General features: G+C 53.4%; 1 protein-coding gene across 1 annotated transcript in view; it reads right to left on the bottom strand.

Moving 5' to 3' along the window:
- LOC128825799 (fibrinogen-like protein 1-like protein) overlaps positions 1-25,940 on the bottom strand; it is a 79,947-nt gene extending 54,007 nt beyond the window's left edge. The window contains exon 1 of the mRNA XM_054008596.1: positions 25,877-25,940. Within this exon, the coding sequence (XP_053864571.1) occupies positions 25,877-25,922 (46 nt within the window). The 5' untranslated portion in view covers positions 25,923-25,940. The remainder of the gene's footprint in view (positions 1-25,876) is intronic.
- Between the last annotated feature and the right edge of the window lie 334 nt (positions 25,941-26,274).

Raw genomic sequence — 26,274 nt, 5'->3', positions numbered from 1 at the left:
TTAGACCTTGGGTGCAGAATTGGTAGAATGAAAAGAGACACAAAAAAATTATGTTAAGAGGAAACAGACACAGTTTAATGAAAGTTAATCATAAAAAGACTCTGCTTGCCCATGTCAACGTTAGAATCAGGACTCACAATTTTGTCAAGACCACTCTGTTTATTAGCACAGTGCTCTGCTAATACATTCAGATAATGTGAGCCCCCATGCAAGACCCAAACAGTCTTATTTATAGAGATAAAAGGGTGCGAACTAAACAAAGGGACAAAGAGAGCAAAATTGTAAAATTTGTATGGGGCACAATATGCATATCCTGCTTCTTTATTAACTCTTATCGATCTAAGGCTAATGCTTCACCAATTGCCCTTATGTGGGACAATTCATTAAGCAGTTAATGTCTGCTTTCCTGCCCCCTGGCTTGCAGCATTTCTCATTTCTACTTAAAGGTATATACAGCATTCTTTAATTCATTCTATTTCTTTAATAGAATTCATTTCACTTTCACAATCCCTGCTTTTGGTCAAGTTTACGCAAAGACCAACAATTACTGGGTTCCACATATTAATCATTCTTTATCTCTTCGTTCAGTGATATTTATCATCATCATATTAGCACTCTGTTTTGGGGCAGTAACCTGGGTGGCATACCTTACACAATTCTGGATACAAACAGGAGATTAACTGAAAACATACAAAAATCATTAGGATTCCAAACAGGATAGTCAGGGCTCCCTGAAACAACCAGTTTCCTATGCCAGAGACATTGAACAGGTTACTTAGCCACTTCCATAAAGAACTCGGCTCTTCATGGGGAAGATATGCGATTTGTTCTAAGTGACTAGCGCGATCTATTACCTCATTGGTGTCATCAGGTATGAATCATAGAATCATAGAATATTAGGGTTGGAAGGGACCTCAGGAGGTCATCTAGTCCAACCCCCTGCTCAAAGCAGGACCAATTCCCAGCTAAATCATCCCAGCCAGGGCTTTGTCAAGCCTTACCTTAAAAACCTCTAAGGAAGGAGATTCCACCACCTCCCTAGGGAACCCATTCCAGTGCTTCACCATCCTCCTAGTGAAAAAGTTTTTCCTAATAGCCAACCTAAACCTCCCCAACTGCAACTTGAGACCATTACTCCTTGTTCTGTCATCAGGCACCACTGAGAACAGTCTAGATCCATCCTCTTTGGAACCCCCTTTCAGGTAGTTGAAAGCAGCTATCAAATCCCCCTCATTCTTCTCTTCTGCAGACTAAACAATCCCAGTTCCCTCAGCCTCTCCTCATAAGTCATGTGCTCCAGTCCCCTAATCATTTTTGTTGCCCTCCGCTGGACTCTTTCCAATTTTTCCACATCCTGCTTGTAGTGTGGGGCCCAAAACTGGACACAGTACTCCAGGTGAGGCCTCACCAATGTCGAGTAGAGGGGAACGATCATGTCCCTCGATCTGCTGGCAATGCCCCTACTTCTACAGCCCAAAATGCCATTAGCCTTCTTGGCAACAAGGGCATACTGTTGACTCATATCCAGCTTCTCGTCCACTGTAACCCCTAGGTCCTTTTCTGCAGAACTGCTTCCTAGCCAGTCGGTCCCTAGTCTGTAACAGTGCATGAACACACAACGTTCTTTTCCAATGGGAGCACAGATCCCTCCTTTGGCCGCCAGCACTATGTCCAATGCCTGATGGTTTTGGAGGGCCATCTGTCGGATCGCCCCTGTTTCTTTGGCCAGGGTTTTTAAACTCTCTCCAGTTTCATTTGTCATTATTTCAACTACTGCTTGTAACCGCAGGAGCCTTTTCGCATGGTGTATTACTCCCCCAAGTGGAATAAGGGAACTGCCAATGGCCTCTTCACAGGTCAAGGGGCTTATGTTATTTACATACCATTGGGCATCTGGTAAGTCCCTTCTTCTTCGCCTGAAACTACGAAGGCGTTCTCGTGGGAAGAACCCTAGCACTCCGAATTGTGAGAAGAGTCGGGCGGGATAATAGATACCTGACCAGTTAGCTGGTAACACAGTATAAGCTTTGGTCCCACAAACCCAGTGATGACCTATTAAGGCTGGGAAGGGTTGGTTGCATCCATTTGTCACATAGGTGCCTACAAAGGGGGAGTAATATCCTTCGAAGGGCACAGGGTACTGTTTTCACTAAGGTTACTGTAGGGGGAACATAAGATTGATTTTTATGTTTGATCCCAGGTCGAGAAAAAATTCATATCCCCATACCCGGCCCGCCGCTCTTTAGTTTTGTTCGAATAATCCCATACACCATTGGCCACAATATGCTGAAGGCAACGGCTTTTTCCCAGATCCAGCCCTGTCCCATTACACACCCAACACCAATGACCTTTTCCCTCCACCACACTTATCCATTTAGAGACATTTATTCCCACTGCTTCCCAAGTGTCATTGTTGTTCCGTGTTTTGTTAAACGGATGAGGTCCTCCAGGGAGGTCTGGGGAATTGAGTGGGATTGCCAGGACAGGAACACCAGCTTGAGAGTGGGCTGGGATGTGGCTGCAGACCCAGCAATTAGAAATATTAAGGGTCTGAGCTATCCACACTCGCTGCTGGATAAAAGAATTGTCATTGTGGACTCCCCAGACCTTAAGACACCAGCAGCCGAGGAACAGGCGCCACCAGAGGCGCATGTTGCAGGCAAGGCCCTGCTGGTTCTGACAACCTCAACTGAGGGAACCGCAGTCACGGTTTTACGTCCACCAGGCAGCTGGCGCTAGGCTCGCTACTGCTCCTTCTCGGGCCTTGCTTTAGGTCATCGTCTGCTTCTGGCAACCCTTACGAGAGCGTAGATGGTAAGGTAGTGCAGACTGTTCCTCTACGTCTTCTTCTGGAGTCAAAATTGACTCTGCGTGGTCCTGAGGTGATGATTGGTTCGCCGGGGAGAGGGTCCTGTTACTCTGCGAGCATGTATCCACGCTGTGATGCCAGACAGTTTAACAGCCATCTGGGTAGTAAGCAGTACCTGATGAGGACCCTTCCACCGGGGTTCCAAGGCATGTTTTCGATGATGGTGCCGTACGTAGATCCAATCACCTGGCTTGAGGTCATGGCAAGCGTCAGAGGTGGTTCCGTTGGCCAGGCAGCTCGAACCTGTGAATGGAAGTGACTTATGGCTTGCATTAATCCCTTGCAATATTGAAGGAGCGTACTGTGAGTCAAGTTCAAGTCTGGGACTGGAGTAATGGTAGCCATAGCTCGCAAGGGCCGTCCCATAACAATTTCAAAGGGACTCAATTTATGCCTTTGGGATGGAGTGGATCGCATTTCCATAAGGGCTAGTGGTAAAGCCGTTGGCCAGCTTAACCCTGTGGAGTCACAAATCTTAGCGAGCTTATTCTTAAGTACACCATTTCGCCTTTCCACAGCACCTGCGCTCTGTGGGTGGTAGGGACAGTGCAGCAGGTGAGTGATATGTAACACACGATCCAGGTGTTGAACAAGTTGTCCGGTAAAATGTGTACCTGATCACTGGACAGAGTGGCAGAAATTTCCTTGGCAGGCATAATATGATTTAACAAACATTTAGCAACAGACAGTGAGTCAGCCTTGCGACAAGGAAAGGCTTCGATCCAACCAGAAAATAAACATACCACACACAAAATAGATTCATATTGTTGACACTTCGGCATTTGTACAAAATCAAGTTGCCAATGCAAGAATGGTGCCTGGGGCAGGCCCCGGAACCGCTGAGCCACTTTTACAGGTTTACCAATATTGTGGCTTTGGCAAGTGGTACAGGCGGCACAGTGGCAGGTTGCAAAAGAGCTGAAATGGGGGGCCCACCATCCTGCCGTAGTTACAGCAGAGACCATCCCCTCCTTTCCGACATGCGAAACACCGTGTAGCAGGTCGGCCAGCGATGGGTAGAGTGAAAAGGGGGCCACAAAGGCGCCAGTAGGCGAACGCCAAAGGGAATCAGGATATAGAGAGCAGCCCTGGGCAACCCAGGAGTCTTTTTCAGCTTCTGGGGCAGAGTCTTGGAGCAGGGTGAGGTCAGTGAGGGACAGCGGTGGTATAGAAACAGAAAGGGAACCTAGAAACGCATCTGGAGAAGGTTCTATGGCAGCAGCAGGTTTAGCAGAGGCGTCAGCAAATGCGTTACCCTTAGCAACATCAGTATCCACCATCGAGTGGCCAGGGCACTTAACAATAGCTAGGGCAGACGGAAGTAAAACTGCATACAGGAGAGCAGCGATTTAGGGGCCATTCTTAATAGGGGTACGGAAACCCCGAGCTTGCCAGAGGGTGCCATGTACAACCCCAAAAGCATAGCGGGAGTCAGTGTAAATGGTGGCGGAGCGTCCCTCTGCCAAAAAGCAGGCACGGGTGAGGGCAACTAATTCAGCAACTTGTGCTGAGGTTACAGAAGGTAAAGGCGCAGCTCCTAGGGTCTCAGCGAGTGACACTACAGCGTACCCTGCAAGGAGACGACCTTGGTTGTCTCGAAAACAGGAACCATCAGTAAACAAAATCAGGTCAGAGTTAGGGAGAGGGGCATCAGAGAGGTCAGGGCGCGGGGCGGTGACAGCAGAAACAGTTGCAAGGCAGTCGTGGGGATCACCATCATAAGAGAAGGGAAGGAGAATAGCAGGGTTTAACTGAGAACAACGCTTCACGGTAATATACGAAGCTGACAGCAGTAAAAATTCATACCTGGTAAGGCGAGCGGAGGAGAGGTGGCCTGTGTTACGTTGTAGCAGGAGGGTTTCCACAGAGTGAGGGACCATGAGGGTAAGGGGAGAGCGGAGGACAAGGGATTCGGACATTTCAACTAGGCGCGCTGCGGCAGCCAGAGCACGCAGGCAGGGGGTAAGCCTTGGGCCACAGGGTCCGAAGTGGCAGAGAAATAAGCCACTGGGCGGTTTTTGCCTCCGTGCACCTGAGTGAGAACTCCAAGTGCACACCCAGATTGTTCATGGCAGAAAAGGGTAAAAGGCTTAGAGTAGTCAGGCAGCCCTAAAGCGGGGGCAGAAGCCAAACCCTGTTTGAGGGAAACAAAGGCAGAGTCTGCTTCAGAGGGCCATGGCATGGGGTCAGGCACAGAGAGTCAAGTGAGTTCCTGGAGGGGTTTTGCAAGGGAGGCATATTGGGGAATCCATTGCCTGCAAAATCCAGCCATGCCCAAAAACTTTCAGACCTGGCGTGGGGAGTGGGGTCGGGGAAAGCTAAGGATAGCCTGGACGCGGGCAGGAGAAAGTGTACGGGAACCCTGGGAGAGGAGAAAACCGAGGTATGTGACAGAGGCTTGACAGAGCTGTAGTTTAGAGTGAGAAGCCTTGTGACCTTTTTTTGCTAGGGCAGTAAGGAGCACTAAAGAATCAGTTTTTGAGGCAGATAACGAGGGGGAACAGAGGAGTAGATCATCTATGTATTGGACTAGAGTGGACCCGGGTGGGAAAACAAGGTCAGCTAGGTTTCGGGCTAGTGCCTGGGGAAAGTAAGATGCGCTTTCAGTATACCCCTGGGGAAGCATAGTCCATGTATATTGCTGTCCCTTGTAAGAAAAGGCAAAGGGGTACTGGGAGTCAGGGTGAACCGGAACAGAAAAGAAAGCAGAACACAAATCAACAACAGTAAAATGAGTTGCATCTGGTGGGATAGAAGCCAGAATCGTTGCTGGGTTAGGGACAACAGGAAAGGCAGGTATGACAATACGATTAATGGCTCGAAGGTCCTGAACAAATCGCCATGATTTGCCATCAGCTTTTTGAACTGGGAGGATTGGGGTGTTACAGGGACTGGAGCAGGGAACAATAATGCCTTGCTCCCGCAGGGCAGTCATGACCGGAGCAATGCCAGCCTCAGCTTCGGGGTTTAAAGGGTATTGAGACAGGCGAGGCAGAGGTTTGGAGGAGTCAACAGTAATGCAGACGGGGTCAGTATTTAGGTGGCCCACCTCAGAGGGATGGGTTGGCCACAAAGAGGATGGGACCTGCAAAATTAGGTGTTCAAGGGACAGGACCAGTGGGCAACAAGGGACTGGGGTGGAAAGGGGGGTTTCAGACAGCAGGGAGGCCACAGAATCACTCAGAGAGGACTGGGGAATTTGCAAATAGACACCATCCGGGGAACAGTATATGGTGCAGCCAAGTTTACATAACAGATCCCGACCCAAAAGGTTTACCAGAGTGGAGTCAGAGAGAAGGAAGGCATGATCTGCGGATAGGGGACCAACTTGGACCGGTAGAGGTTTTGAAAGGGGATAAGGGGTTGGGATTCCCGAAATTCCCACAGCGGACACGGTCTTTCCGGAGCGGGGAACCGCAGGCAGGTCGGTAGTACGAACTGCAGAGAGCAAAGCTCCCGTATCAACAAGGAAAGGGAGAGACAAATCATTGATAGTTAACACACTCACCCGTGGGAGTGAGAGGTAGTAAAGGAGCTAAAATTTCCTGAGGTTCCCCGGCGTCCCGTCATTGCTGTGGGACAAAGTAAGGCTGGGGACTGACTGGCTGTGCCGGTAGGGGGCCTAGCTGGTTATTTACAGAGTTATCAGGCTGGCTTGGACATTCGTTCTTCCAATGTCCGGGCTGCTTACAGTAATTACAAACATCCCCATAACCCAAAAATCCAGTTCCTCGGCCCCTCCCTCGACCACGTCCCCGTCCCTGGTATTTTCCCCGTCCCCGGTACTGTTTGCCCTGCCCTGAATAATGCTGTATTTGCAGGGCCATTAACTGTTGGGGTGATTGATCCTCCTTTCCTTTTAAAGTACGTTGGCAGTGCTTTGCCACTGTTTGCAATTTGTCCATGGTTTCAGTCCCCCACCCAACACTTATTCGTTTTAGCATATTGCCAACAGCAGGTAGGAGGCCATTAACAAACGCATTAGCCAGGGCGCCCTGTCCATTTTTATCCGGTTGCTGTATACCAGAATGTTGCAGAAAAATGTCAATTAACCGGGATCGATAGTCGCCTGGGTTTTCTCCCTCTCGTTGCTTACAGACGTTTCTGGCCGTCCAGTTGGTTTGAGGAGTCCATACCCGTGGGATGGCTTCAAAGAGATTTTTAGCTCGCTCCTTATACCTTTTCCGGTATTCAGCATTAGGTGTTACCGGTGTCTGGTAAAGTAGAGTGGCGGTCATCTGCGAGCCAATTTGCTGCTGTGAGCCATTTTTCATGCTCACTAGGGGTAAGTAGCTTGCACAGCTGCAGAAGGTCTGCCTCAGAGGGTTCATAGGTGTCACATACTAACAAAAATTCCTCGGGGAATTTGGTAGGATTTTCCCAGGGCTTTGGAAAGCCTTTTACAACTGAAAGGAGCTCTGTACGAGTCCAGGGTTTATAGTTCCAAGTGGGACCCCCATCTTGGTCCCCAGTATGCAGGATTCAGAGGGGAATCTGTATATTTTTAAGGCCCAAGCGCAAGCTTTTACGGGGCAGAGCGGGCTCAGAGGAATGGGCCTGGGTGGTATTGGACGATCCGGACAGGTCTGAACTGGAGATCTCTGGAAATTGTTCCTGAGCTGGGGAATCTGGTGACGGTCTATTGACCCGACACAAGGCTGCCAAGCCAATTAATGCGTCTTCATCTGGTGACAGTTGTTCCTGAGCTGGGGAATCTGGTGACGGTCTATTGATCTGACGCAAGGCTGCCAAGCCAATTAATGCGTCTTCAACTGGTGACAGTTGTTCCTGAGCTGGGGAATCTGGTGACGGTCTATTGATCCAACACAAGGCTGCCAAGCCAATTAATGCATCTTCCTCATCATCGTCCTCAGAACCTAACAAGGAGTTTTCTTCATCTTTTTTCACAGAGAGACAGGAGGATGAAGGGGGATCTGCTCGGAGAACGGGATAAAGGGGAGCACTCGGTCTGGTGGTGGGATAGGCGGTTTTCAATAAAGCTTTTAACTTATCATTTGAATCTTTGAGAGAGGCGAGTTTCAATTCTGTCCACCTACGATTTGCCTCTTCCCACCATTGCATGAAACAATCAACCTCTCCTTTAGCCAATTTAGTTTTAGATCGGCCGAATTTGTCTTTTAAGACGTCCACTCAGTCCTTGTCCCAAGATCCTAACAGTGGCCACTGAGTTTTGGGATCTCCCTGAGTTAGCCTAGACCATTTCTCCAGAAATTTACAGGAGTCTGGACCCTTCCTAAAATACATAAAATGAGCCAGCGTTCCTTTAGGGAACTGTCCCGACTTAGACGTCTAGTTACCCATACAGGAGGACTTCACACATACCAATCGCACAAGAAGGAAATTCGGGTTCGTCAGAGCGATGCCCAGTGCAACACACAAAAGGAGCCCACAGGCTACTGCCTCAATCGCCCTTGCTTTCATACCAAGGGTTTTACCCAAGGTGCGGTGCGGCTGCGATTGTGCAGATTTCACTCACTCAGGCCGCGGGGACAGGAACCCCTTGGTCGGCCGATCCCCGGACGGAGACGGCACCCAGACTCAAACACTCCATGGGAAGACTGATAGACACAGAGACAGGACAGTCCTCAGTCCGGATAAAACACAGAAATAATTACCTGACCAGATTCCTGATGTCAGATCCCGGGATCTCTACCAGAACAGAGTGGGAACCAACAGGTTCAATGGCGTAGACTTCACTGTGGTCATGCGCCCTTCCGTTCAGAAGGAGGGCGGATCGGGCAAAATGCCCAGGTGCCAGCTACCACGGTCGTCCTACAGAAACGGTCAGGAATCACACGGCCCCAGTGAAGATGGTTGCCATCTCAGTGGGACCTCCAAATTGTCAAAGTCAGACTGAGGACTCACAATTTGTCAGAGCACTCTGTTTATTAGCACAGCGCTCTGCTAATACATTCAGATAATGTGAGCCCCCATGCAAGACCCAAACAGTCTTATTTACAGAAATAAAAGGGCGCAAACTAAACAAAGGGACAGAGAGCAAAATTGTAAAATTTACCTGGGGCACAATATGCATATCCTGCTTCCTTGCGCGGCGAACAGCAGAGGCTAACAGCGGGAGTTTGCCTGGGAGTTCGCTTGGGGAGAGCTCACTGAGGCTTTCATCTGCAGGTTTCTCCGAGTAGTTCCTGCAACAGTTGAGGACGCTCCTAAGAGGACAGTGATATGGAAGGTGAGCGATCAGCTGTTGTAACCTGCACAGGTTGTGCCATGTTTGTCTTTCTTCCGCAGGACAGAAGTGACTTTGTCTGTACAAAGTGCAAGCTGGTCTCCATATTGGAGGAGAAGGTTCGAGGGCTGGAGAAACAAGTATCGACTCTGCGTTGCATAAGGGAAAATGAAGATTTCCTGGACAGACGTCAGGAGATGCTTCTACGGCCACAATGTTCTGAAGATTCAGAGCAGGCGCAGCAGGGACAGAAGGATTGTGAGGAGGTTTGGCAGCATGTGACCTCCAGAAAAAGAAAGAGGAGCGTCCATGCACCAGCAATGGAGATACAGGTGAGCAATCGTTTCCATGTTCTCTCTACAGGTGCTAATGCGGAGAGTGGACTAGATGGCCCATCTGAGGGAAGGGAGCAGAAGGAGACTCCACCGATTGGAAGGCAAAAGATGCACTGTCCTAGGGATGGGGGTTCCACGACCACCACTCCCAAGAGGAGGAGGAGGGTGGTGGTGGTCGGGGACTCCCTCCTCAGGGGGACTGAGTCATCTATCTGCCGCCCTGACCGGGAAAACCGAGAGGTCTGCTGCTTGCCAGGAGCTAGGATACACGATGTGACGGAGAGACTGCCGAGACTCATCAAGCCCTCGGATCGCTACCCCTTCCTGCTTCTCCACGTGGGCACCAATGATACTGCCAAGAATGACCTTGAGCGGATCACTGCAGACTACGTGGCTCTGGGAAGAAGTATAAAGGAGTTTGAGGCGCAAGTGGTGTTCTCGTCCATCCTCCCTGTGCAAGGAAAAGGCCGGGGTAGAGACCGTCGAATCGTGGAAGTCAACGAATGGCTACGCAGGTGGTGTCGGAGAGAAGGCTTTGGATTCTTCGACCATGGGATGGTGTTCCAAGAAGAAGGAGTGCTAGGCAGAGACGGGCTCCACCTAACGAAGAGAGGGAAGAGCATCTTCGCCAGCAGGCTGGCAAACCTAGTGAGGAGGGCTTTAAACTAGGTTCACCGGGGGAAGGAGACCAAAGCCCTGAGGTAAGTGGGGAAATGGGATCCTGGGAGGAAGCACAAGCAGGAGAGCGCAAGAGGGGAGGACTCCTGTCTCATGCTGAGAAAGAGGGACGATCATTGAGTTATCTTAAGTGCCTATACACAAATGCAAGAAGCCTGGGAAACAAGCAGGGAGAACTGGAAGTCCTGGCACAGTCAGGGAACTATGATGTGATTGGAATAACAGAGACTTGGTGGGATAACTCACATGACTGGAGTACTGTCATGGATGGATATAAACTGTTCAGGAAGGACAGGCAGGGCAGAAAAGGTGGGGGAGTTGCGTTGTATGTAAGAGAGGAGTATGACTGCTCAGAGCTCCGGTATGATACTGCAGAAAAACCTGAGAGTCTCTGGATAAAGTTGAGAAGTGGGAGCAACAAGGGTGATGTCGTGGTTGGAGTCTGCTATAGACCACCAGACCAGGGGGATGAGGTGGACGAGGCTTTCTTCTGGCAACTAGCAGAAGTTGCTAGATCGCAGGCCCTGGTTCTCATGGGAGACTTTAATCACCCTGATATCTGCTGGGAGAGCAATACAGCGGTGCACAGGCAATCCAGGAAATTTTTGGAAAGCGTAGGGGACAATTTCCTGGTGCAAGTGCTGGAGGAACCAACTAGGGGCAAAGCTTTTCTTGACCTGCTGCTCACAAACAGGGAAGAACTAGTAGGGGAAGCAAAAGTGGATGGGAACCTGGGAGGCAGTGATCATGAGATGGTCGAGTTCAGGATCCTGACACAAGGAAGAAAGGAGAGCAGCAGAATATGGACCCTGGACTTCAGAAAAGCAGACTTTGACTCCCTCAGGGAACAGATGGGCAGGATCCCCTGGGAGAATAACATGAAGGGCAAAGGGGTCCAGGAGAGCTGGCTGTATTTTAAAGAATCCTTATTGAGGTTGCAGGAACAAACCATCCCGATGTGTAGAAAGAATAGTAAATATGGCAGGCGACCAGCTTGGCTAAACAGTGAAATCCTTGCTGATCTTAAACGCAAAAAAGAGGCTTATAAGAAGTGGAAGATTGGACAAATGACCAGGGAGGAGTATAAAAATATTGCTCAGGTGTGCAAGAGTGAAATCAGGAAGGCCAAATCACACTTGGAGTTGCAGTTAGCAAGAGATGTTAAGAGTAACAAGAAGGGTTTCTTCAGGTATGTTAGCAACAAGAAGAAAATCAAGGAAAGTGTGGGCCCCTTACTGAATGAGGGAGGCAACCTAGTGACCGAGGATGTGGAAAAAGCTAATGTACTCAATGATTTTTTTGCCTCTGTCTTCACGCACAAGGTCAGCTCCCAGATTGCTGCACTGGGCAGTACAGCATGGGGAGAAGGTGACCAGCCCTCTGTGGAGAAAGAAGTGATTCGGGACTATTTAGAAAAACTGGACGTGCACAAGTCCATGGGGCCGGATGCGCTGCATCCGAGGGTGCTAAAGGAGTTGGCGGGTGAGATTGCAGAGCCATTAGCCATTATTTTTGAAAACTCATGGCGATCGGGGGAGGTCCCAGATGACTGGAAAAAGGCTAATGTAGTGCCCATCTTTAAAAAAGGGAAGAAGGAGGATCCGGGGAACTACAGGCCAGTCAGCCTCACCTCAGTCCCTGGAAAAATTATGGAGCAGGTCCTCAAGGAATCAATTATGAAACATTTAGAGGAGAGGAAAGTGATCAGGAACAGTCAGCATGGATTCACGAAGGGGAAGTCGTGCCTGACTAACCTAATTGCCTTCTATGATGAGATAACTGGCTCTGTGGATGAGGGGAAAGCAGTGGATGTGTTATTTCTTGACTTTAGCTAAGCTTTTGATACTGTCTCCCACAGTATTCTTGCCACCAAGTTAAAGAAGTATGGGCTGGATGAATGGACTGTAAGGTGGATAGAAAGCTGGCTAGATCATCGGGCTCAACGGGTAGTGATCAATGGCTCCATGTCTAGTTGGCAGCCGGTTTCAAGTGGAGTGCCCCAAGGGTCGGTCCTGGGGCCCGTTTTGTTTAATATCTTTATTAATGATCTGGAGGATGGTGTGGACTGCACTCTCAGCAAGTTTGCAGATGACACTAAACTAGGAGGCGTGGTAGATACACTAGAGGGTAGGGATCGGATACAGAGGGACCTAGACAAATTAGAGGATTGGGCAGAAAAAAACCTGATGAGGTTCAACAAGGACAAGTGCAGAGTCCTGCACTTAGGACGGAAGAATCCCATGCACTGCTACAGACTAGGGACCGAATGGCTAGGTAGCAGTTCTGCTGAAAAGGACCTAGGGGTCACAGTGGATGAGAAGCTGGATATGAGTCAACAGTGTGCTCTTGTTGCCAAGAAGGCTAACGGCATTTTGGGCTGTATAAGTAGGGGCATTGCCAGCAGATCGAGGAACGTGATTGTTCCCCTTTATTCGACATTGGTGAGGCCTCATCTGGAATACTGTGTCCAGTTTTGGGCCCCACACTACAAGAAGGATGTGGAAAAATTGGAAAGAGTCCAGTGGAGGGCAACAAAAATGATTAGGGGTCTGGAGCACATGACTTATGAGGAGAGGCTGAGAGAACTGGGATTGTTTAGTCTCCAGAAGAGAAGAATGAGGGGGAATTTGATAGCAGCCTTCAACTACCTGAAGGGGGGTTCCAAAGAGGATGGAGCTCGGCTGTTCTCAGTGGTGGCAGATGACAGAACAAGGAGCAATGGTCTCAAGTTGCGGTGGGGGAGGTCCAGGTTGGATATCAGGAAAAACTATTTCACTAGGAGGGTGGTGAAACACTGGAATGCGTTACCTAGGGAGGTGGTGGAGTCTCCTTCCTTGGAGGTTTTTAAGGCCCGGCTTGACAAAGCCCTGGCTGGGATGATTTAGCTGGGAATTGGTCCTGCTTTGAGCAGGGGGTTGGACTAGATGACCTCTTGAGGTCCCTTCCAACTCTGATATTCTATGATTCTATGATTCCTTACTAACACTTATTCATCTAAGGCTAATGCTTCAACAATTGCCCTTAAGTGGAGCAATTGTTCTATCTTAATGTCTGCTTTCCTGACACCTGGATCGCAGCATTTCTCATTTCTACTTAAAGGTACATACAGCATTCTTTCATTCAGTCTATTTCTTTAATAGAATTCATTTCACTTTCACAGGCCCCCCCGCCTCAGCGCGGACAGAGGAGCCCTGGCCGAATCATCGCAGCTGCCCCTGGCCACCGTGTGCCAGCTGCCCCAAGACCCAGGCCACTGATCCGAGCTGAGCACCCCACCAGCTTATACCCGCCTCCCCTACATAGAAATCTACCAGACAGACCCACATGGCACCTGCTTTGTCAGGACGAGGACACTGCTCAAAGACACCTAGAAACCTGGCAGGACCCATCAGTTTGAAAGACACCTTTGATTTTCCCAACAGATGCAGGAATTGGCAAGGAGCAGAACCCCTGCACCTGCCACACCCAAGCAGAAACATTTCTGCTGCTACAAATACACCAGGTCGATGCGCCTGGCGTACGTCAGCAGCAGATGCCAACACCTGAAGATATTCAATCAGTTCAGAGAGAACTAGGAGTTTTATGGATCTGTCAACATTTCTTCCACGCCTCTGATATGTACGTGAGCCTGAGACGACTACGGGACAAAGCTGCAGGCTGGACATAGGGCGCTTTAGCATGATGTAGCCTGCAACGTATCAAGGAGCAGGTGACCAACTATCCCGCCCTGAAATACTAGGATGTGAATGGAGAGACAGCCTGGCAGTGGGATGGGGCTGAAGGCTGAGAGTTTACACAAATCCCCTTTTGCCAGCAGCCGGCTCTCCTGCCAGCAGCTCCCGCCCTGCCCCAGCTCAGGGCTCCTGTCCTGCAGCTTCTCTGTTTTCTTTCCAAATTTCCCAGGCTGCCCCACACCATTCGTTCAACTTCCCAGGGTCAGAGTTAATGCTGTGTGTTTGAGTGGCACTCCCCCAGCCAATCAGGTTTTTTCAGTGTAGCCTGGGGGGCGGGAGCGCTCTCCCAGCTTCACACCAGAAAGTGACTATACACCAGCTGGTGGCCCCCAAGGGCCTGCCCTACAGGTGGCTAATACCACGATACAACAGCCCTTAGCCATCAGCTATGAGAAAGGGGCTGGGATGTGCATCACTGACTTCTTACCCAGAGCATTTATTCTGGCACTTTCCACTCAGAACCACCTCCATTCCCTGCAGCCTGGCTGGCGGGGGGGGGGGGGGGAAGGAAGGAGAACAGCTGCACTGCACAGCTGGAAAGGCACCCCCTGGTGGGTGCCCTGGGCAAGGCCCCTCCAGCTAGAAGACCTGCTCTTCACCAGAGGAAGCTGCATTGGATGGGAACTGCAAGGAGACAATCTCCCCAGAGGAAAAGATTCAGTATTAATGTCCCAGAGACTGGGGAGACCTTGGTGCCTCTGTCGGCGATGGGGCCATCCATGGGCCAGAGTGCCCAGGGCTGGGGAGCTCAGGGACAGGGGGGCAGGTGTATCCGGGTGGGACATCACACTTCTGAACAGGGGTTCGGATCCCTTGGGGCCGGAATTGGAGGTGGGGTTGGGTGCAGGTGGCACAGTTACGCGGCATTGGCTGGGGTTGGCATGAGTTAAGCCTTGAGAGGCTTTTGTTGATTTGGTGTCTCTTTAGGGGACAGCTAGATCCTGGTGGGGGCCTCAGAGGCCTCCGGGGGGAGGAAGAAAAGCAGCCAGGAGCCACTATCAGACACTCCTGACCAGGGTACACTTGCCCCCCATCTCTTCCTCCCCACATGGAGCCTGCAGCTCTATTTGTGGGGTCAGGGTGGGGTGAATGGCGGCACAGCAAGGAGACCTGCCTGGGGCCCGTGGGCAGCGGGGAGTGGTGGTTTGGAGGATTAAAATGGGCTGGGGAAGGCATCTCAAAGGAGCTCTGTGCTGGGGCTGGGCTGAGTACGGTGTGCTGGGTTCAGACTCGCTGCCTATTTCTGTTTGTCTGTTTAGACTGGCAGCCCTTCTGGTGTGGGCAGCACCCAGGAATGGCCCTGGTCCCGACTGGGCCTCTTGGCGCTACCGTAACCCAAATCAACACGAATATGAATGGTCCTGCTCGTCAGTCTGTGCCAGCACAAAGCCAGAGGCTATGGCTCCACCCTCCCTGATCGGACCCCGGATGGGCCCGCCCGGGCCTTGTGCAGCATAGACCCAGCTGAGTGGTTTGGCTGGGACCTCATTAACTCGGCCCTCCCTGGACGGGACACGAGGAGGGTCGGCTGGACCCGAGAGCAGCTCGCACAGAACTGAGCAGTGTCATCCCAGCTGGCAATGACCTCACCCAGCTCAGAACTTCTGAGCCGTTTGGATCCAAACAGCCTGATGCCGTTGGGACCAGAACATTCCAGGACGATTTAAACCACAACCGTCTGGTGCCACTTGGATCAAACCCTTGGCTCAGGTCAATCGTGATCCTGTCTCTGCTGCCTGCACTGTGAGATCTGGAGATTTAGCTGGAGAATTGCACTAGAACCGCCATCCCTTCCCCAGCAGAGACCCAGACCTTCTGGCTGGTGCTGGGACAGAGAATCCAGGAGGTTTCGAGGACTGTGACAGGCACCAGCCTTGGCCCGAGTCCCCAGAGCCAGGACCATGGCGCACAGCCAGGGGCTTCCTGCTGACGCCCCAGAGACGAATCCTGGAGCTGCCCAGGAGGGGTCAGGTGAGCAGGACGTTCCCTGGGGCCACAGGACACTCGGGGGAGAGGCTGGCAGGGGTCCTAGGTCAAGGATGAACTCGAATTCTCTCTCTGCCTGGCCCAGGGAGGTCTCAGAGGGGGAGGGGGAGAGAAACAGAAACTCCACCAGGGCACAGTGGGGGAAACAGACTCCAAGTGGGGAGAGACAGAGCCCTCTAAATGGTTAAATGGAAAAGAGGAAGGGGGAGACACAGACACCCGCCCCACCAGAGGTGAAGGAGACACCAGGAAGAGGAGATATCTGGGGGCACAAAATGGCTCTTCCATGTAGAGATGCCAGTGCAGAGTCCTGGGCCCTTGGGGTAACGAGCCTAAGCCAGGGGCCTTGGAGATGGGCACAGCCAGGTCTCAGGCTGCTCCTGGTAACCATGCCAGGGTCAGATGTCAGGGCTGGGGCAGACCAATGGGGCAGAGTGTCCATCCCCCCCAGGCCAGGGCAGCATCGGCACCAACAGGATGTTGTCTAGGGCTCTGTCCAACCTAGTTGCCAATGTGCCAAGCGAGGGGGCTCTGGCCCTTCCCTGGGCACAGCGTGTCAGATCCCTGACTGGTCGCTCCCCTGATATTCGTACTCAAGGAGTTCCCTTCCCCACCCCTTCCCCCTGCCCATGGGGGGCACCTTTGGGCCTGGGACACAGGGCTGGGAGCCGGAGGGGGATGCGCCGCTGGGGGCGATGGCCGCAGGAGTTGGGCTTTCATTCTGCTTTCAGAGTCGCAGAGATCAGGGGAGTCGCCCCCTCGTCAGGGGGTCTCTGCTGGGAGCCCCGTTCCTGGGGAAACGGCGGAGGAGAGGGTCTCTGCCTCTGCAGGCCCCAGGGACCCAAGCCAGCAGACCTCCACGGCCACATCCATCACCAGCCACTCCTCCGCCCGCGGTGTGCAGCCTGCGGCCTCCAACCGCCTGTGTGCGCAGCCTCCAGATCCACCCGGCGCCGGCGTGAAGAGAAAGCGCTCGGCACGTGTCAGAGAGGCCGAGGGGGAGGGAGAAGAAAAGACCCTTTTCTACATGCAGGTCAGGGTCGTGAACAGCGTCTCGGTGGCCTGGGAGACTGGGGCCGGCTTTGAAGCCATTAGGAAGCGCCCCCGTATCTTTAAGGCCAATTACATCGGAGGAGAAAGTTTTGCTGGCTCGGACCGGAGCAGCTCCCACACCAGGTCCGACCTGGGGGACGTGGACCCCGAGCTGGGGGACGTGGACCCCGAGGCAGAGAGCGACGCTGGGGGACCAGCGGAGGAGGCTCCGCAGCAGCCGATGGGAGCGCCCCCTGAGTGGCTCCTCACCCCCGAGCAGGGCCTGCGCTGCCTGGCCTGCTGCCGAGTCTTCCCCAGCCTGGAGGCCCTGACCCAGCATGTGAAGCAGGGGCTGCGCGAAGGCTTCAGCTGCCGCGTCTACTACCGGGTGCTGGGGCAGCTCAGGGCGGGAGAGCCGCCCCGGAAGAGACGGCGACGTGGGGGCCGGGAGTGCAGCAAGTGTGGGGGAGAGATACGGCGCCCACGCAAGGCTGCCAGATAGGCCTGGCAAGGACACGCCGGGGGAGCCCAGCTGCTGGCTGAGACCAGAGACGACTCTGCCAGCGGGTCCGGGCACACACGCCAGTCGCTGCTCCCCGCTAGGAAGCCCTGCCCACTGCCGGCTTCCCAGCCGGACCCAATCTCCACGTGAGGCCAGGACAACGAGCTCTGGGACTCGCCGTGATACGCCCGGGCCCCTGCTTGGGAACTGCCAGCGCTACGAGCATCAGGGCTGAGAACTGGCAGCTCCAGCAGTGCCAGGCCAACGGCATCCCAGCCCAGCGTGCCAGATCCACACCAGGCTCCCCCCCGAGGCCAACAGGCCGAACCGGAGCTGCCAGGCTCCCTCCCCTCCCCCAGCCCGGCCGGAGGAGCAACCTGCAGCTCCCGCAGCAAGGCCCTGCCGGATGCCAGCAGAGCCCCAGACAGCAACGCCGAGCCCCACCCCTCCATAGGGCCGTGGCCGCACCTGACCCAGCCACCAGGGACGGGGAAAGAACTGACGACATCAGCCAGCCTTCTCCCTGCCGGGACCCAGCCTAAAGCCTTGGCCACCGCCCAGAGGGCTGGAGGGTCGGTAGCAGAGACACATCCTTAGAGACCCACACGGACTCCGGCCCATCGACGGGAGGCAGGTGATGAGAAGTCGTCTCTCTGCAGCATCCCCAGAGACGGACGCACAGGGCGGCTACGACTAACAGCCCCTGAAGGCTGAGCCGTGGCGTCTGCCGCCACGGAGCAAGGAGCCGGGAGCGCGCCCTGCCGGCACAGACATCAGCTAAGTGACTTACTGCAGGGTTCTCGTCGGGGGGGCGGGGGGGGGGCCCTAGGTTCCCGGAGCGACTCAGGGGCTTGTGAGCTAGGGCAGGTAGCTAAAGGGTCTGGGCAGGGGGCTGGAGGTCAGGAAGGCAGATGGGGACAAGGGCTGGGTGAGAAAAAGGGGGGTGTGGGCGGGGGCAAGGATGGGAGGAAGGGGATGTGAGCGGGGGCCACACCTCGACCAGCCACAACGGAGCTAAAGCTCTTACCTGCATCTTCACTAGGAGCAGGTTTCGCTGACCCACATTAGATCCACCTGACCTAAACCCCAGCCCGTGTCTTAGTCCAGGCACAGCGCCGGTGTCCTCCTCAGTGCCTGGCCCAGCTCGGTCAGGTGATAAATTGACAGCTCAGGCTGGCGCTCAGATCCCAGCTGGAAAGCAGGGGAAACATTCTGTGCTCCCAAGTGCACCAAACGCCACAGCCGCCCGCCCGCCCGTCAGCTGAGGGGACGAAAGGCTTTCGCCAACATTCATTAATGAAGCTTCACGCCCCTTGGCAGGAGTGGGAGCATCCAGAGCCTTGTGCTGCTGACCGGGAAACTGAGGCACAAAGAGGCAAAATGACTCAACCGAGATCACACAGTGACTCTGGGAATCTGACATTTCTTTGTGCCAGACAAAGGCAGAACCCCTTCCATGCAAAACAGCGACTAACCTGGGAAGGGAAGCAGCGTGTGTGACCATCAGAGCATCCCCCGTTTAGTTTGGCTACTAAGGAGCACAGCCCTAAAGTCACCATATAACCCCCTGTTCATATGTTACATTCCATGCAGCTATCCATTCTTATCAAGGGCACGAAGCCCTGTCGGAGGCAGTGGGGGCTGCCCGGCAAACCGTGAAGCCGGTACCGCTCGGGCAGCTGTTTCGTGTGGCTGGGAGGGAGGAGGGGGAATGCGGGGCGCTCAAGGGAGGGGGCGGAGTTGGGGCGGGGACTTTGCGGGAGGGGCGGGGTTGGGGCGGGGACTTTGGGGGAGGGGTGGAGTATGTACAAAGGGGACACTGACCTCCACTGTAAAGCGCTTAGCGATCTATGGATGAAAAGTGCTATATCACAGCATATCCTTTTCTCTTCCTCCCCGTTGTGAGCCCCAGCTACTGCCATGAAGACCCCTGTGTTCCAGAAAGAACGTCAACCAGATGCTTCCCGAGTGACCTACTCAGGGTGCCACTTGCCCCCATCTGGCTAGGAGGTAAATATCAGAATGTGGCCGACCTACCGGGTTGACCAAAACAATCGCTTGCCCTTTATCCACAAACCTGATGATTCTCAGACCCAGTTTTTGGTCTCCACCAACCGTCCCGCTTGGTAGCAGAGTTTTAGTAGCAGAGGCTGTAGTGAGGACTCTCAGGGCTAAGATCATGCTAAAAACACTGTGGAACATTCAACCTAAAGGAACAGAATGCATTGTGGGATATGTTGGCCTTGCCTATCTTTATCATGTGTGCAACTTGCTGGGGGATAGGGTGACCAGACAGCAAATGTGAAACATCGGGACTGTCCCTATAAACCTATGTAAGAAAAAGACCCCAAAATTGGGACTGTCCCTATAAAATCGGGACATCTGGTCACCCTACTGGGGGAGGGAGCGGGGGTTGTTTGCAAATTAGCAAATAACCAAACAACAATAGTCACTCCCCGAATTAACGAGGTTTGGCTAGACAGTGACTAAGGGGCAGCTGGCGCTAGGTGCCGCTGTTGGCTAATGGTGATATCTGTAGCAGTGAGACTTTTCTGTACTTCCACAGCGCTGGGCTAGCAAGGACTTGGCCCTGCAGGCAGCAGGCAGGTGCTTTGGCAGAGCTGGGGCAGGGAGGAGGGAGCAGAATTGGACTGGCAGGGGATACTCCAACCTCGGACAGCAGTGCATTGGCAGAGCGGGTGGGAGCTGTGCTGGAGTGCCTGGGAGCGTGGCAGGCCATGCTCATGGTGTATGGACCGGTCCGTGTGAGGGGACCACAGATTGCAATAGCACAAGAGGTTGCAGGTCCGATTGAGATGTGTTGTCAGAGCTGGGGGAGGCAAGTGCCCACAGCAGCAGCCCCGCAGCATCGTGCCTGGGCCCAGGCAGCTCTGTCAGCCTCCTGCGTTCAAGAGACCCGATTTCACTCCAGAGAGGAGAGCATTTCCGGAACAAGGGCCTTCGTTCCCAGCCCGCTCACAGTAACTGCCCTGGCCGCATGGCTGCCTGCCATGAGCAGAGTCTGGGTGTGACGCTGCATTTCTTAAGGGAACCTGCCTCACAGCTCTCTCTCTGTTCACAGAGTGACACTCGCACAGGGGAAGGGCCCGGAAGGAAGTCTGCCTTGATACGGTTTGCGTCCAGGTTGCGGGGCAGACACAGCAGGAGCTGACCACATCCCCAGCTTCACACTCCCCATTCTTATAGCACCGCCGGGTCCTTTGTTAAGGTCAGACGTCGGCAGCCGAAAAGGACCTTTACATCTTCTATCACCTGAATCTCATTCAAACAGGAAAACAACGAAAGGCAGAAGTCAAACTTTGAGCCCTCTTTGAATTCCTCCTGGTGGTTTGACGCAAAGCAGTCACACTGAAGGCAACAATTCTCCATTCTTCAGTTGGGGCCCAATCCCGTGACGTGCTGACGGCACTTAACGGCACTCAGGAACCTTTCAGGATCAGGCCCCATAATTCCATATGCCAGGCTGTTATTATCGTGTAACATTTATACTGCATTGGTGCCTAGAGGCCAGCCAGGCCTGGGGCCAGTTGTGCTGGGGACTCCAACAGACAGAGCTAGTGTCTTCCTAGATGCAAACCACACATGCCCATGGGCTCAAATCAGAGCACATGGAAAAAGCTAACGTTAGCGTGGTATCAAAGCATCACTCCAACTAATAGAGACATTGTCTACACCCAGTGGTCTCTGGTACCCATTTGTGATACACTGCATGCACGGAAGGGAAGAAGGGAGGTTAGTTCTGTGGGACAGTGAAGAACAGAGGAGATATGTGGATTTTTTTCATGAATTGTCTATTTGATTGCAATCATGAAATCTGCCACATGGATGCAAGGAGTTAACTCAGTCCTAGGTGGTTTTGTTGTGTGGGGGGCCCTCACAGTGTTTTTGTTTTGTTTTTTTGTTCCTCTGGGCAGGGCTCGAGGGTTTGGGTTTTTTTGTTTTTATGTTGTTGTTGTTTCGGCCGGGCAGCGCGGGGGGGTTTTCGACGGCACGACACTGCGGGGGTTGGGGCTTTGGGTGGCCCGACCCGGCCCAGTGCTCCGGAGGTTTGGGCGGCCTGGCCCGGCCCGGCGCTCCAGGGGTTTGGGCAGCCTGGCGCAACGGTAGGGGGCGGGGGTTGGGGCGGCCTGGCATGGCGCTCTGGGGCGGGCGGGGGGTTGGGCGGCATGGCGCTGGTGGGGGGGCAGGGGTTTGAGCGGCCCGGTGCGGCGCCTGAGGGCGGGCGCAAGTGTTTGGGCGGCCCGGTGCGGCGCTGGGTGGCGGGCGCGGGGGTTTGGGCAAACCAGCGAGGTGCTTGGGGGGGATGGGGGTTTGGGCGGCCCGGTGCAATGCTCGGGGGGGGCAGGGGTGTGTGCGGCGAGCTGCTCGGGTGGGGGCGGGGGTTTGGGGGGCCCGGCCCGGCGCTCGGGGGGGGGAGCGGGGGTTTCGGCGGCCTGGCACTCGGGGGGGAGAGGGGGTTTCGGCGGCCCGGCGCTCGAGGGGGAGAGGGGGTTTCGGCGGCCCGGCGTGGCACTCGGGTGGGGAGGGGGGTTGAGCGGCGTGGCGCTCGGGGGGGCTAGGTTTGGCGGCCCAGCGCAGTGCTGGGGGGTGTTACGACAGGGCGGCGCTCTTCTTTTTTGCCTGGGGCGGCAAAAAAGTTAGAGCCGGCCCTGCCTGAAGCTCACAGAGAAGCAGGGTCTGCAGAGAAAAAGACTGTTAGTGGCCCCAGAAGAGCTGGGGTACCAGGGCTAAGTCGGGCCTACCTAATTCTGGAGGGAAATTGTCTACATGGTCAGTTAGTGCGCAGCAAGTTAGCGTGCTCTAGATTCACACCCTGGCTTGCTGTGCACTAACTCGCCCTGTGGACAAGCCCTGAGAGAGGTGCAGCTCATCCCTGAACCGGGACAGGAACAAACTATCAACTTCCACCCTTTCAGTTTACGGACACTGGTCCAAAATTTTCCATTGCAAGATTTTTCCTGTTGAGAGAAAATGGCCTTTTTGTAGCAAAAAAATCCATTTTTACCTGCACTGTTTGGGGGGGTGTAGCAATGTGGGACTCACCCCTGCGGCACCTCCTGCTGGTCTTCTCAGGGAATTACCTCGCCAGCCTCCGGAGCGCCCCCTGCAGGCCAGTGATCCGCCTTACCGCTGGCCCCGTGTCCCTCCCAGACCCCTGTGCCCTTTTATCTGGGGTGCTGCCCCCTGGCAATGCCCCCACACTCTGCCTCTGGGTCTCCCCTCTCTGGGGAACCCCCAACCCTCTAATCCCCACCTTGCCTCACTCTGGGCTACTGCCAGTCACCCACTAGCCCCCGCGCCCTGGGGCGGGCTGCAGTGTCAGCCACTCATCATAGGCAAGGTCAGGTCTGGACCTGCTGCCTCTCTCTGCAACCCAGTGCCTCTATGGGGCCCTGGATAGGGTTACCATACGTCCGGTTTTTCCCGGACATGTCCGGCGTTTTGGTAATCAAACCCCCGTCCGGGGGGAATTTCCAAAAAGCCGAACGTGTCCGGGAAAAATACTCCCAGCTTTGCCGGCATCCCTGGCTTACCCTAGAGCAGGCTCCGGCGACTGCTGCTGCTCCCTGACGACTCAGCTCTGTGCAGCTGAAGAGCGGAGATGCCCGAGTGCTACCGGCTTCACGGTTTGCCGGGCAGCCCCCAGACCTCCAGACCCTGCCCCCAGCCGGGCGCTTCCCCTCGCGGACTCCGGCTGCACTGGGGAAGTGCCCGGCTGGGGGTGCAGTGGGTCTGGAGGTCTGGGGGCAGCCCGGCAAACCGTGAAGCCGGTAGCACTCGGGCAGCTGTTTCGTGTGGCTGGGAGGGAGGAGGGGGAATGAGGGGCGCTCAAGGGAGGGGGCGGAGTTGGGGCGGGGACTTTGGGGGAGGGGTGGAGTTGGGGCACGGCCGGGGCAGGGAAGGGGCGGAGTTGGGCCGGGACTTTGGGGGAGGGTGGAGTTGGGGAGGGGAAGGAGCAGGGCCAGGGCCCCGTGGAGTATCCTCTTTTTTAAAACCTTAAGCATGGTAACCCTAGCCTTGGACAAGGCCCTGCAGCTTGGGGAGTTGTCAGCCTGGAGCTCCCCAGCCCCTCTGGCCTTTCCCCAGCCCTGCCTCACTCTAGGCACCTCTAGTTAGGCCCCCCCGGCCCGGCCCGGCCTCCCTGGAGGCAGAGAGAGTCTGTCTGCTCCTGGCCCACTGTCCTCTTATAAGGGCAGGCTGTCTCTGCTACACTCCTGCATTTCTCATCCGAGCTCTGGCTTCTTTTGAGAGCCTGCTGCTCTCGGCAGGTGCCGCGTGAGATTATGACGCTAGCAGACCAGGTGCCAGCTCATGCCAAGGTCCCCCTGTCTCCGCTGAACACAGCCAAATACAGAGCTGGAAACAGTCTTGCTCCCCTGTGTATTAGTGTTGTTAAAACAGTTATTCGAATTATAAGAATGTGTTTAGCGTTTAGACTGCATTAAATGCATGTGAGTTGCTGCAGCTTTAATCTAATGTGTAACATCTGTATCCTATATGGCAAGGTAGTATTTGAGCAGTTATATTGTAAGCCTCTGTAACTGTATAAATAACCTGCCTGGAGAGAGAGATTAACTCATGTGATGGACGGATCTGCAACTGAAGGTGTTACATCCTGCTTAGCAAGAAAGGCCCATGGACACCAGATGGACTATTGTGGACAAAGGACAAAAGACTTTGTTGCTCTGCTCTTCCCCCGCCCCCCCGCCCCAATGAAGATGAGTCATGCAATTGGATTCCTCACATCAGTTGAGGCTGCACATGAGCACAGAGAGGAAGGGGATAAAACCCCTAACAAAGAGGCACTGATTATCTTTGTGCTGCTTGGACTCTGGGGGGCAAGGTTTGTTAGGCATAAGCAAGAGATCCCCGGTTGCTTAGTCTTAAAGGACATATAGAGCTTACTTATTATAGACTTCTATTACCTTTTGAAACTTAAGATTGTAACTCATTTGTGCGTGTATGTTTACCTGCTTTAACCTTGTAAATAACCCTCTAGTTTCCTTTTCCTGTTAATAAATCATAGAATCATAGAATATCAGAGTTGGAAGGGACCTCAAGAGGTCATCTAGTCCAACCCCCTGCTCAAAGCAGGACCAATTCCCAGCTAAATCATCCCAGCCAGGGCTTTGTCAAGCCGGGCCTTAAAAACCTCCAAGGAAGGAGACTCCACCACCTCCCTAGGTAACGCATTCCAGTGTTTCACCACCCTCCTAGTGAAATAGTTTTTCCTGATATCCAACCTGGACCTCCCCCACTGCAACTTGAGACCATTGCTCCTTGTTCTGTCATCTGCCACCACTGAGAACAGCCGAGCTCCATCCTCTTTGGAACCCCCCTTCAGGTAGTTGAAGGCTGCTATCAAATCCCCCCTCATTCTTCTCTTCTGGAGACTAAACAATCCCAGTTCTCTCAGCCTCTCCTCATAAGTCATGTGCTCCAGACCCCTAATCATTTTTGTTGCCCTCCGCTGGACTCTTTCCAATTTTTCCACATCCTTCTTGTAGTGTGGGGACCAAAACTGGACACAGTATTCCAGATGAGGCCTCACCAATGTCGAATAAAGGGGAACGATCACGTTCCTCGATCTGCTGGCAATGCCCCTACTTATACAGCCCAAAATGCCGTTAGCCTTCTTGGCAACAAGAGCACACTGTTGACTCATATCCAGCTTCATATCCACTGTGACCCCTAGGTCCTTTTCAGCAGAACTGCTACCTAGCCATTCGGTCCCTAGTCTGTAGCAGTGCATGGGATTCTTCCGTCCTAAGTGCAGGACTCTGCACTTGTCCTTGTTGAACCTCATCAGGTTTTTTTCTGCCCAATCCTCTAATTTGTCTAGGTCCCTCTGTATCCGATCCCTACCCTCTAGTGTATCTACCACGCCTCCTAGTTTAGTGTCATCTGCAAACTTGCTGAGAGTGCAGTCCACACCATCCTCCAGATCATTAATAAAGATATTAAACAAAACCGGCCCCAGGACCGACCCTTGGGGCACTCCACTTGAAACCGGCTGCCAACTAGACATGGAGCCATTGATCACTACCCGTTGAGCCCGATGATCTAGCCAGCTTTCTATCCACCTTACAGTCCATTCATCCAGCCCATACTTCTTTAACTTGGTGGCAAGAATACTGTGGGAGACAGTATCAAAAGCTTTGCTAAAGTCAAGAAATAACACATCCACTGCTTTCCCCTCATCCACAGAGCCAGTTATCTCATCATAGAAGGCAATTAGGTTAGTCAGGCACGACTTCCCCTTCGTGAATCCATGCTGACTGTTCCTGATCACTTTCCTCTCCTCTAAATGTTTCATAATTGATTCCTTGAGGACCTGCTCCATGATTTTTCCAGGGACTGAGGTGAGGCTGACTGGCCTGTAGTTCCCCGGATCCTCCTTCTTCCCTTTTTTAAAGATGGGCACTACATTAGCCTTTTTCCAGTCATCTGGGACCTCCCCCGATCGCCATGAGTTTTCAAAAATAATGGCTAATGGCTCTGCAATCTCACCCGCCAACTCCTTTAGCACCCTCGGATGCAGCGCATCCGGCCCCATGGACTTGTGCACGTCCAGTTTTTCTAAATAGTCCCGAACCACTTCTTTCTCCACAGAGGGTTGGTCACCTTCTCCCCATGCTGTACTGCCCAGTGCAGCAATCTGGGAGCTGACCTTGTGCGTGAAGACAGAGGCAAAAAAATCATTGAGTACATTAGCTTTTTCCACATCCTCGGTCACTAGGTTGCCTCCCTCATTCAGTAAGGGGCCCACACTTTCCTTGATTTTCTTCTTGTTGCTAACATACCTGAAGAAACCCTTCTTGTTACTCTTAACATCTCTTGCTAACTGCAACTCCAAGTGTGATTTGGCCTTCCTGATTTCACTCCTGCACGCCTGAGCAATATTTTTA

The sequence above is a fragment of the Malaclemys terrapin genome, chromosome 18 (assembly GCF_027887155.1).
Source record: "Malaclemys terrapin pileata isolate rMalTer1 chromosome 18, rMalTer1.hap1, whole genome shotgun sequence".
NCBI lineage: Eukaryota > Metazoa > Chordata > Testudines > Emydidae > Malaclemys > Malaclemys terrapin.
Note: the sequence above shows the minus strand (reverse complement) of the source record. Positions and strands in the feature narration are given on the sequence as shown.